General features: G+C 40.2%; 2 protein-coding genes across 2 annotated transcripts in view; one reads left to right on the top strand and one right to left on the bottom strand.

The window, feature by feature from the left end:
* The window catches only part of CMAS (cytidine monophosphate N-acetylneuraminic acid synthetase), a gene marked incomplete at its 5' end in the record, with an annotated part of 11,313 nt that extends 8,449 nt beyond the window's left edge, over positions 1–2,864 (top strand). The window contains one exon of the mRNA XM_009879771.1: positions 2,653–2,864. Coding sequence (XP_009878073.1) covers positions 2,653–2,864 — 212 coding nt within the window. The remainder of the gene's footprint in view (positions 1–2,652) is intronic.
* Positions 2,865–11,288: 8,424 nt separating this feature from the next.
* The window catches only part of LOC104281726 (sulfotransferase 6B1-like), an 8,074-nt gene continuing 6,887 nt past the window's right edge, over positions 11,289–12,475 (bottom strand). The window contains exon 6 of the mRNA XM_009879770.1: positions 11,289–11,407. Coding sequence (XP_009878072.1) covers positions 11,289–11,407 — 119 coding nt within the window. The remainder of the gene's footprint in view (positions 11,408–12,475) is intronic.

The following is a 12,475-nucleotide window of genomic DNA, read 5'->3' as shown; positions in this document are numbered from 1 at the left end:
GGAAATGAGAACAGCAGGAGAGGAAAGAAGGAACTAATGAAAAAAGTGTAACACAGTTGGTCAGTCCTGCTTTTCTTCTCCTCTTCCTCTCTCAGTAAGTCTGCATCCCAAAGGATAGCTTATCTTTCAAGTTTGACATTGCAGTAGTGTTAAAAAGATGTTTTCCTCGCACTTAAGGTCCCACTTTGATTAAGTGCTGATATTGACGATTGTATGCTGATAATCATGATCATATTCATGACTATTTTAAAAGCCATTTAAGTGCAATGGAAGGAACGCTACAAAAGGTAGTGTCCTGTAAATTTCCTCTTAATCATTACACTTGTCCTACAGGAATAATGTATCTTTATTTCATAACCTGAATATTTTCAGGGATCAATAATTTTGCACGACTTGAGGATTTGTAATTCAGACTTAAAAAAAAAATATATAATTCTGTCAGTTTTGCTTATTTGGTTTACATTTCCTCAATCAAATGTCAACATGATGTTGTAGTTGTGTGCTAGCTTTTTACAGGATTTATCCCTACTAAGGAAGAGTTTTAGCATATACCGGAGAGGTCAGATGTAAAATAACTATCAAACTTCTTCCTGTATTTTTAAGACAGCTCAGTTACTGTAAAACCAGTGAATATTAGTATTAGTTAAGAAAAGTACTTAAGCATGTGTTCAATTTTAAGCTCATAAATAATTAAATGGCATTTGGAATTGTGCCTCTTATCTTTGAATCTGTTTATATTGGGTTTTATTGAAGTGCTTAAATTAACATACCCAAATGCTTTGCCAAATTTGGAGTTAAATTTACCATTAACTTTAAGATATTTCCTTTGCAGAAACTCGGTTTCTTTCTATGAAGGCTTTATTACAACCACTAATAAGTAAAAAAAAAATAAATAATTAAATCTTTAATGTTTATTGTATGGAAAAGTAATTGCTGTTTAAAAAAAAACCAACCAAAATGTAGTTGTTGATTGTGGATTTATATAAAATATATATGTGTGTTTGTATTTATGGAAAATACAATTTTTATTGTGTCTTAATTTAAAGAACTCAATATCTGTAATAATTTTTAAAACTGACACTAAAAATATGCATCAGTTTTCGGTCCTGGTATTTATCAGTGAGTCATGTTCTGCCTTGGGTTATGCTAAAAAATAAAAAATACCTGTGGTACACAGGCAATTAGTACAGAGGTGAATAATAATGGGTTGTCATTTTATTTTGTTTCTCTGCTAAATAGACACTCCCAATAGAATAACACCTGATTTATTGCTTTATAACTTTGTGTTTACTTCCTTTTACAAAGCAAAATTTTGAACTGAAATTCTTTTACCACCTATCTACAGTAGCAAGGTTAATAGGTGAAAAGTTTACTGTACTAATCGACTCTAAGTTATCATTTAAGTATTTCCTTTCAGTGAGGTTTTAGGATTCTGTGCTGGATAAATGCCGTGGACTTTGATAACAGGAGAGCCACATTTTGGACAGAACTGTGAACTTTGGTATAGGTAGATGTATTATTCTAGTTGTATAGACCACATGGTAAAGCTTCAGAGGTCCAGACTGGATGAACAATTCAGGTTTGATAATGTCATATAGAATTGGCCAAGTTTTTGGTTACTTCACCTTGCAATCATCCAGTAACTTGCTGACTTTGATTTCAGGAAGTTTCCTGTGAGTAGATAACTTTAGACAAGGTGACTGTGATACACTTGATTCCCATTCCTTTTGTGTTAGAGAAAGCAAAAATATGAGTAAGTGCAATTATAATAGAAATATGAGTGGGCAGTGCTGTTTGTAGCTTACTGTTTGAATCGAGAACTTTTCTAATGTTTCAGCTGCTTGCTGAATGTGCTACATATACATTGGGTCTTTACCCAAAATTTCTACATGTTCTACAAATGCAGAAACACTTTTGTATGAGTGTTGGTAATGAGCAGAAATGGTAGCTGATATGTGTTTTCCCTTTGACAACTTCTTGGTTAGAAAAATGTGGTATAATCTTATATTTGGCATATAGAAAGAATATGAAGAATAAAAGCGCTCTAGAGACTATTTACAAAATAAAGCCTGTTTGAGGATACACAAGATGTGTGATCCACTGCCTGAAAGGTTCAGAATTTTATTATCCACATAACAAGGGGAAAGCCTAACTGTAAATTAGAGTAGCATGAGTGATGTCTTGATTACGCTTCTTGATTTTATAGATGATCCTTAGTCATATGAAGGATTTAGAGGTCACAGAGGCAGAGATAGCGAGGATAACCCCAACAGTCACCTTAAAGGGGAAATCCCAAGTTCTGAGCAAACTTCAAAAGAGTAGAATCTTTTGCCAATGCCTGTTGTTTCAGTATGTATCCTGGCACCGTGACTGCCTTTAGAGGTGTGTAGTTCAGTCAGACTAAATTTCAGTGGTCATTTTTATTATACTGGGCTAATTTTGGGATAATCTCTTTGGTCATGTGAGCACTTTTTTTTAACCTTAAATTACCAAGTATATTCAGAAAAGGTCTTAGATAACGCGGGCTGTTTTGTCATAATTTTGTGCAAGTGAAAGAAGGAAACTATGTAATAATTTTTAATAAGCTATGTGGAAAAAATAGCTGATTACCAGAAATTTGAAATAAACAGTTTTCTTTGGTTTTTTTAGTAGGTTATGGGGTGATTTATGATGAATTTGTATACTGTAAATCATACACTTCCAAGTTCACGTGCCCCTCGAATGGCTCATACCTGATGAAGGTGGACAAATTTAATGCCCAACTTAATCACAAGCACACAGAGTCGGTTACTCAAAATCTTCATCTTGATCTGGTCTTGGAGGCAACTCTTGAGTGTTTTGTGTGTGTGGTTATACCCTCTTAAATAAACTTCTTTACTTGCCTGTGTTCCATGTTTTCCAATAGCTGGTTTCAGCGCTGTGTGCTTTGTACCTGCATTTGTGAAAAGGTAGGATTCATCTCTGTTTTCTGAGCTGCCAAAGCCAACCCAGTGTTTCTATAGAAGGGATTCTTGAGAATTATTTGGCAGGATGTTCTCAGAGAGAATTCACGTTTTGATTAGACCTTGAGATCTCTACTGGTTTTAGCTGTTTGGTGGCTCTTGCCAGGAGAGTTGAAGAGAGGGGAGAAGGATCAATGGTAGCATATTATCATTACATTTGATAATATTGGCACAAGGCATAGGGGTAGCCCTTTACCTACTTCTGACTCCATTGATTTATTTTCATCTGATCTTTGTCCTATTCAATATATGTTCCTCTCCAGTTCTGTGCTATTTCCGGTAGGGTTATCCAACGTGTTTTGACCTTAGTTCATTTCAAATCAGTGTGAATCGTATAGAACTCAGCCTTTTGAGCTCAAAAGGATTTTACAATACTTGGTAATTTCAAGTTCTTAATACTTTTACACTTTGAGCACATATTAGTTAACTAGCTTTCCCAGAGCTCATGTGGGAAAGTTGGGGTTTTTTTTATTTATTATATTTTCTATTAGTGTTCTCTTAAAACACTATTTTCTGTTTCCAGAAATAACTCCAAATGAGTCCAGTTACACCCAACAGGACTAATTATCCTAAATGTCAGCATTATAAGAGCAATAATAAGGTATGTCCTGTGGAAGAAAAGCACTCTATTATATGTGAACCTGTTGCATAAAGGGATTAGAAAAACTTGTCACTAATGCACTTGTCCGAAAAATCCTTGGATGGTAGGGTTGTTTCTTGTTCTTTGACAGATTTGCCTATCCCCGTTTCTGACCCTAGATATGTTTATATATGTGGCTCTAGTTTAATAGAGCTTTCCCGCTGCTGGAGGTACTAGAGGAAAGAGAAGCTTTTGGAAGCAGTCCCATTCTACAGTTGTCTCCCACACCTCTGTAGCATTACAGACCACTTCCCCCTAAAAGGGTTGCCTTTATTTTCTTTTTGCAGGTGGAAGGATTTTTTAATTGCTTATTCCATTTAACATGTTTTTTATAAACAATGAGCAATATGGAGGCAATGATACCAAATTATTCAGGTTGGTAAAGAGCAGGGCTGATGAAACTGAATAGATATTGTGTGAACCAGCACAGGCAGGATGCAGGAACAGCCACAAAACCACAGATGAAATGCAAAGCGTAAATTAGTTTCATTACCTCACCAATCTGGGGATCTCCAAAGTAGCACCCTGGCAGAGGGATGCAAGTGAGGACACAGGCACCACAGAGCTCAGTCCTTGTTAGAGGATCAACAAACCTGCTGGTTTTGCCCGTATTTCAGGGATTAGCACAGGCATAATTTACCATTGCGCTTTGATCTTTCCCACAACAGGGCAGAAATCTCAAGCGTGTTTGATAGGGTGCCTCTAAGTCTATCAGAGGACTGTATTATCTAGACACATGTTCTACTTGTCCAACACAAGTCCAAACAAAAATTAGTATGATACATGTGTTTTTTGACACCCCAGCTGCAAGTCACTTGAGTGTGTTTACAATCTCGCCGATTTTCTGTTATTTTACCACAGTTATCTATAATAAGATGAGCTTAATAGAAAAGCAATCCTAATGTCATATATAAAAAATACCCATTTCTACTGAGCAGTTCTAATCCAGAAAAGTATCTGTTGGTTTGAAGCGTGTGCTAGCAGTTTAAAAAAAACCCAACACTGAAGTTTAGGAATTATTAGGAAAAGTGTATAGAACAAAAAAAATAAAAGTAATTATTCCACTGTATAAATCCATGATTTACATGTATCTTGAATACTGGGTGTTTTGTTTCTTACATGTTAAAAAGCTTGTAGCACTCAAAAGGTTTTTGGGAGGATAAAATGGATGTTGAAAGGAAGGAATCATGTTCAGTGTAAGCAATGGGTAAGTAAGAATTCTTCACTTCGGAAAAAGGATGACTGAAGGGAGTTGTGTTCGATATCTGTAAAACTAGGAGGGACGGGGGCTAGGGAAATACCACTGGCAATGACCAAAAGCAGATGACTGAGGAATATAAATTTGCCATGTTGTATTTGGCAGTGCTTTCCAGTTAAGTTGTTCTGTGGCCTCAAAATATGTGTAGCTCATGGATTTCCAAAGCCGGACATGGCTCACAGGCATTTAATAAACCTCGGCACACTTAAAACAACCTTTGGCCACGTGTTGCACAAGTCTGACACCTGCCGTGGTTCCTCTGGTTCTAAACCTTGGTTTCCTCCAACTGTTTCTTGTATGGGAAATACCCAAGTGCTTTTTCATCCTTATTTCACAATATATATCAGTGGTTCATTCTAAAATGTCAATGTGTAGCTGTGACACAGTGAGGAGCAGGACATGGCATTGTTATTACCGACAGGAATTAATCATCTAATCTTAAAACCACATTGAAGATAGGGCAAAAGTGCACACAGATCTGTGTTAGTATGATGACGTCAGCGGAATCGTCATCTATTGGTCGTAAACACCAATGGTATATTGCTTAGGAAGTTCTTGGACAAAATCTACTTGGAGGTTGGGAGAGTATTCAGGAAAGTATGACATGCTTGTCCTGCTTGTTCACATATTCTTGCAGACAAGTTTCTGGGCTAAATTGACATGTATCTGGGCTCGTATGGCCACCCTTGTATTAAAGTTAAACGTGGAGATAGTCTCTCCAAGGATGTAACTTTTAACTAAGGCTGTAGTTACACAACTTTTTATTGCCTGTACAGTCCATGTAAGTTTGACTACCTTTTTTCTCCCACTCTTTTTTCTGTCTTGACCACAGCAACACAGTCTCAAGTTGGAAGGGGATGGGTCACCAGGCACTGATACCTCTGATCAGTGATGCCCAACGGAAGTGTTGCAATTGATTAGGTGAATCCTGGTCTGAAAAGCTTGAGAATGGGGTAAAGTAATCTGATCTGGACAAACATAAAACACCCCCATTCATTTGACTTAATGAACTTAAAGATGTCTTCAAAATGTTTATCGTGATCCTGATTCATTCAATTCTATGAATGCTGCCATGTATTTTCTTAAAGGAGCTGGAGCTACACGTGTACCACACTGGAGTATGAACGGGATTTATGGGCAGTAGTTCTGATGACTCACAAACAAGCCCTAGCGCTGACTTGCCACATCAGTATGTTAACATCCTTGCGTCTTTGTGCACTCCCGCTTTTAAAAAAACTGGGCTGTCTGCAAGCCACGCTGCTTTTTACTTCTCGCTCTTGTATGCTTCATACACTGCCAGGTTTTTACCATCACGTCATTGATCACCTTGCAGCTCCTAAAAGCGAGGCTCCCCAGGTTTTTTATATGTTTGTTTAAAGAAAGCACATATTTGATTTCCAGTGAAAGCCAAGAGATTTCAGGGGGTTTCAGGGTAATGTTGCAGGCAGTGCGTGGCAATGTAGAGAACAGCAGTCTAACTGGATGTGTGCCTTGCGGTGCATCTGTACTGATGCCCCTGCCGAGAGCAGGGGAACTCGAGTCTGGGCTGCTTCCTTTAAGCTGCAGTCGCTGGTGTCTGAGCTTGGATAGCACAGAGATAGATGAGCTAGCTTTATATTGTATTTCATTCACTTGCCAATGAAGTCCTGCTGTACCTTTTTGGTTGTGGTTGTTTTTTCTTTATTGTAATGCAGGTAAATTCTTAATTTAGCCAGTAGGCAATGCTGTAGACTGATTAATTTCTCATCCCTCTTAAGTAGCTAGGCAACCAACTGCAGTTTGAGCAGCACAGTGATACCTGCCTGGCTGTTGGATTAGGTCTAAGTAGTTGACCAAGGTCACAAACGACAGAGAACAACAAACCACAGTTATCCTTTGTTTTAGTGAAAGGCCGCATGGGCAGAAAAGGAAAATCTGCTTTTATTACTCCTAAGTGTCAATATTTGCTTACACGTGAATGCTGTCATCTCTCCCGTCATCCTGTTTCTACTGTGGCTGCTAGTAGATTCACAGTGGTGTGGATTGATTGTTCCCGGGTACATCCCTGCAGTCACTGACAGTCAGAAGTGAAGGACTTCATAAGCAGGCTGTGCATCAGCACTGTCCCTATGTACCCAGAGACAGACCTGCACCTCTCAAACCTGTGTCTGATTCCCTTCAGAGTCTGCTCCTGCTTTGGAGCCCTGCAGCATCCTGTGAAAATGAATGCCCAATTTTTGTGCAGAGCCTTGCAGTTAAAACACTGCGGTCAATAGATGTCAGTGAAGAACAAACATTTCTGTTCCTTTTGGAGGCAGTGCTGCTTCCGTTTTTACTGGCGGAAAGCCTGGATGGCTGCAGAGCCCACACCAGAGTGGTCATGTCTCTGGTGCCGTGGGGTTTCGGTTGTTCCAAAGACGGCTATTTCTCCACTTAACATTGGCCTGTGGGACCAGTTTGGAAAGAGGCCAAAAGGAGGCACGGCAATGTAATTTGTGGCTTAATGCTTTTTTGTCACTGGGTTTTTTGCTCGAGCAGCTGTTGAGTGCTCCTGCTCACTCCCTGTTGGGGCCTCAAGGTGCCACTGCTCCTTTCCGCTTGGCCAAGGAGAAACTTCTTCCTCAGGAGCCCAGGAAGGGCAGTGTCTCACCACACACACACAACCCGTCTTTCACTGTCCTTTCCTACAGTTTATCCTCTGCAGAATGTGGGACGGGTAAACGGATTCAGGGAAAGGGGAGGACTGTCTCCTGTGCAAGTTAATAGAGAAGCTGCTGCAAAATTGTCTCTCATAGTTTCTGGCCCCGTGAAAGAAGGTGGATTGTGGTTACCTGTTAGGCTGGAACTGGTGAAAGTGATATGCCGCTCAGTCCTATTCCCCCTTTCTGAACATGGTCGCCCTTTCTGAAGAGTGATCGCCTTCACCCCCACGCTCAGTCCTTTGTGTCAGACGTGATTCCTCCTGTCCCACTCCACTGGGTCTTTGCAGCAGGAGTGCCCTTCGCTCTTTGTCTGAGGTCTGTGACTGTCTTTCCTCTCTTATTGGCTGATCATGAAGCAAGCCCCATGGAAATTACCTCTGGTCCTCCACATTTACGTTTCCAGCTGTCAGATTGTTACAAATAAACCCCTGTCTTGATCCCCTGGGTGCCTCTGCTCTGCTTAGACCTGGTGCAGAAACCCACCAATTGATCTTCTGCCCTGAGTCTTCTCTATTTTCCAGTGACTTGTGGCTTCAAAGAATACCAGAACTGGGTCAGATTAATTTCCCTGCCTGCTCTTCCCCCCTCACTTCTCCAGACTCACTTCCATCTTCTACAAGGCCTTCCTGAAGCGATGCGGAGAGATTTTTTCACCAGACATTGTCTTCCTCCAAGAAACTGCTTTAGGCATCAAACTCATTGTATCAGAACTAACATGACCTTAAGTCAGGTTGCTAGGATGTTTACCTGAGCACCTTTATGTCTCTGAGAGCTACTTTAGAAAATAGTTGTGTGATGTTTTCAGGCAAAAGGTCCTTGAAGCGAGGCCTGGGATTCACTTGTTCCTCTCACAAGAGTTCTGGCCTTCCAAATGCTCTTGCTCTCCTTTTCATCTGACTCAAAGGCCAGGTAAGCCTGGGTGGCAAGCAAAGCAGGCTAACTTCAACAAGAGTAGGTGGAAGCCTCACGTCTCGGCTCTGATGGCATAAATGCTTAATGCTCTCCTCTCTAATTACATCAGTCTTGAGAAGAACGCTTACTCCGGAAGGTGGAATGTATTACCCAAATAAGAATGCAGTATCGTAACCATTTACATATAATAGAGATTGCACAGGGCTTTGTTTCTTCCAAACCTAGTATTGCTGTGGTCTAGGTACATTTTGGACCAGTATTTTTATATTTTGTGGGGCTGAAATTTCTCTCTCTCCAAAAGTTTTAACTGCTGTAGAAAAAAGAAAGAAGAATGGAGAGTGGAAAAGACACTTTTACAACATCTTATTATGGAAGTTTTGAAAATTTTTCAACATTTCCGTCACCTGCCAAAATGACTTGTGGAGCCAGATTGACAATTCTCTGAAAAATTCAGTTTGAATCCCCCTGCTACAGTCATAGGATGGGGAGGCGGAGTAGCAGCACAGTGGGGAGAGCAAGAGAAAAGAAGATGAAAGAAACGGTAGGCGTAGCAACTGCTGGGAGACCCTGCTGCCCTGCAGCAGCTTCCATCACACACCCCCATCCTTTAGTAAGAGTTCTCTGCCTCGCTTTTTGGACCTCTGACGTAGGCAAGTTTTGCCACACTGTCTGCAGCTGGCCTGGGCTGTGCCAGTGCCTAGGATGGACCTGCTGCCCCGTAGTTTCACTAGCCAAAGCTGCTTTCTTTCTCCGGCTATTGCTCACCGCCAACCAGTTGCTGCACTCTACCTCAGGTGTGGCTGTCTTGTGTAAAGCTTGAGTAAAGCTTTATTTGGAGATTAAAGGTGCCATGTGAGTACAAAGTGTTACTGAGAGGAACTTTATTTTGAAAGTCTGCAGTGCAGTGCTGGAGGTCAGAGAACTGGCAAAACACTCACTGCCTTATATTCTAATGCTATCACTTCTGCCAGTTCCAGACTGTGTGCTTTAACCTCCTCATTGATCCACATGACGTGTCCTCACCCTGTCCCTACACACAGTTTCATATTGTGAATATCCATATAAATGCTGATTACAGCATTCTTCTTAATGCAGTTAATAAACTTAGTTTACCCAAGGACCCTTATTTTCATACTCAAAGGGCTGGAAAAAATAAGTTTTTAAGTAAAATGTTCAAGCACCTTCATTAGCTGATCTGTTGTCATTTATTAAGTGGACGAATGACACCTGAAAGGAGGGCAAGGTGGTTCGTGGCATTTTAGAGGGAGAGAGAGTGATTTTAATGTCAAAAGAGCACAAACAAACAACAAACTTCTGGTTTCCAAGTGGGTCGTTTGCATAAAACAGTGCTCAGGGCAGCATCTCCTGTAAATTGTGTTGAATTGGTAAATGGCAAGGGACTGCAGTCGAACAGGCTTTTCTCTCACTGATTTCTGCAGCACATAACTTCCGTTATCATTAGTGCAGCTGCAAAATCAGTAGGTATTGATGTGGGCTTGCACAAGCATGGTGTGAAATGAAAGGGCTGTGTGGCAAGCGCGTGGCTGGAGAGAGCATCAGTGTTCACTGTAAGTAAGGCCAGACCTCAGCTTTTCAGAAACCACACACCCAGAGGATGAGCTTGCTTTATAGATGTGTACCTTCAGAGCACACAGGAGTCAAAGCAGAGTCACTGTGCTTGTCTGCATGAGTTCCTTTTCGATCAGCTTTTGCTATGTTTTTTCTACCTGCTGATGCCTTGGAATTGTATGGTTGGGGAGAACTAGTTTGGGGAGAAGAGCCCTTAATGCTTAAAGCAAATCGAAGGCGAGGACAGAAAACTCATCACAGAATAAATTCACAGAATTAATCAGAAGAAAAATCTTCTCTGGGTACTTACAACAGTCCCTCGGATTTGAACACAGACAGCTGATTCTTGGAAAATCTGTCCTGTGAGGGCAGGGTAAATAAATAAGTAGTGTTCAGATTAAACTGTCTCTGAGTAGCAGTTTGGTTGCCACAGTGGAACTGTCGAGTTCTATTGCACAGGGACAGTGAAGTGAAATGGTTCTCATTGAAACACTGGAAACAAGCATTTTGCAGGAAGAAAGTAAAATGAAAAAAAAAAACAACCCAAACACATTTATAGTTGCCCAACATATAATGCAGAAATTTACACGGATTTATATCAATTGCATTTAAAACACAAACACTATACAGTACCTAGCCCAGAAATAAGTTACATCAAAGAACTACATATTATAAAAAAAAAAAAAAAAGACATTTTATAAACAAACTTCACTTCAGATCTTCAAATGTACAGCTGCAATTTTCAACTTCAGTACCAATAACAAAGTCCAATAAGATAGGCACTTTCCAAATCATGGTAGATCAGGGAGGGAGTGAGTCGGGTCAAATCTTTGGTCATTTTCTTATGATGTGTTTTTAGACTTTTTATATATTTAGATTTTTATGGATTTTTTTTTTTTTCTTAACATCTTAGGTAAAATTCCTAAATCAAATCTAAGAAGTCCATTCGTATCCTTACTAGAGCAAAAAAATAAATACATGTTGAAGTAGATTAGGTTGTAGAAAAACGGGTCTGACACCTGACTCTGTAAAACCATATACGTCTGCCCGCTGAAAGCTGAGTCCAGCTCTCACATTGTGTCAGAATTTTCCTGTCCTCCAAATCTCATGTTTACAGTCCTTGCTATTGGGAGGATTGTAAACTGAACGGGAGCTCCCATTCAGAATTTCCCACCCATTGCTCTATCTGTATTTGTTGATAACTGGGTATTGTTCTTCACGTGGAATCAAAATTCATAGGTGAGACTTTTTGCCATTTTGCTGAGTTTCATTTTTTCATTAAATATCTCCTCAAACCTTCGATTCTGTTTTGGAGTGAAATGGTTCTTCCAATCACCAACAGCACCTAGGAGAGCAGGAGCAGAAAAAGAACAGTGAGGCTAGCAATAAATAGTGCAGAAAATGATTTAAAGGCAGCCCAGTTTTGTTAATGTTGCAGTTGGCACAAATTATTAATATATTATTAACCATAGCCACTGCAGTAGGTCATGATCATGAGTAATTGTATTATTGGTCTGGTGAGACTGATGGAAGCAGCTGGATCATCATCCATAAAGGCTGTTAAACCCTCACCCCCAGACTTGGTTAGTGCCAACAATGCTAAGTGGTATGTGAAGAGCAGCAGGTTTCTTAGATGGAATTAGAGAGCTCCTGATCATCTCAGCAGAGGGGCCTCTTGCCACACCTTAGATCTATGCAGTTACAGGTCTCCATCTGGGCTCTTTCATAGTCAGTAGAGGAATTGGTTACTTCCTGGCTGAAACCCATCTCATACTAGTCAACATCTAACACTCATCAGATGAATGGTGCCCCAAAAGCAGCTATATGTCTCCGTTGACTAAAGAAGATTCCAAAAAAAAGGAGCCCAGGGCGACCCAATAGATGAATCCCATCCTCACACCCGCTCCTAATCTCTCAGGCTTTCTACGGATGAGTTGTCCCACTACTTAAGCAGGCAGTTAACTACTTCTGGGTGGCCGTGCACACTCGCACTTCAGTAGAGTGTTTCAACCGTTTGAGCAAACAGGAAATGGGTTTTTAAACTGACATATTTTAATGAGGCAGTGCTTACAGTTTCCCCTTACATGCATCCTCTAAGGACTCTGCATCCCAAAACTGCTGACTAAAATAGCATTCTGCACAGTAAGGACAAGAAAAGAGAGCCTGAAGAATAATATATACATATAAATCTTCTGTAAACTGGCTGAAACCAGCTAAAACCCAGGGGTTTGCATAGGAACTACTAGTGAAACTGTTGGGATTTTTCAGATTTTTCAACATGTTTTTGTCAAAGTTCACTGACTTAGAAAAGTGTATCCGAGTTTTTCGTTTGGTTGGTTTTTATTGACATTGTATTTCAGTATTTGCTTCAGCTTGTTGGTAAAAACATTCTGAATTAGCAAAAGGTACTCTT

This window comes from Charadrius vociferus, unplaced genomic scaffold (assembly GCF_000708025.1).
Source record: "Charadrius vociferus isolate BGI_N301 unplaced genomic scaffold, ASM70802v2 scaffold90, whole genome shotgun sequence".
In the NCBI taxonomy this organism is placed as follows: domain Eukaryota; kingdom Metazoa; phylum Chordata; class Aves; order Charadriiformes; family Charadriidae; genus Charadrius; species Charadrius vociferus.
Note: the sequence above shows the minus strand (reverse complement) of the source record. Positions and strands in the feature narration are given on the sequence as shown.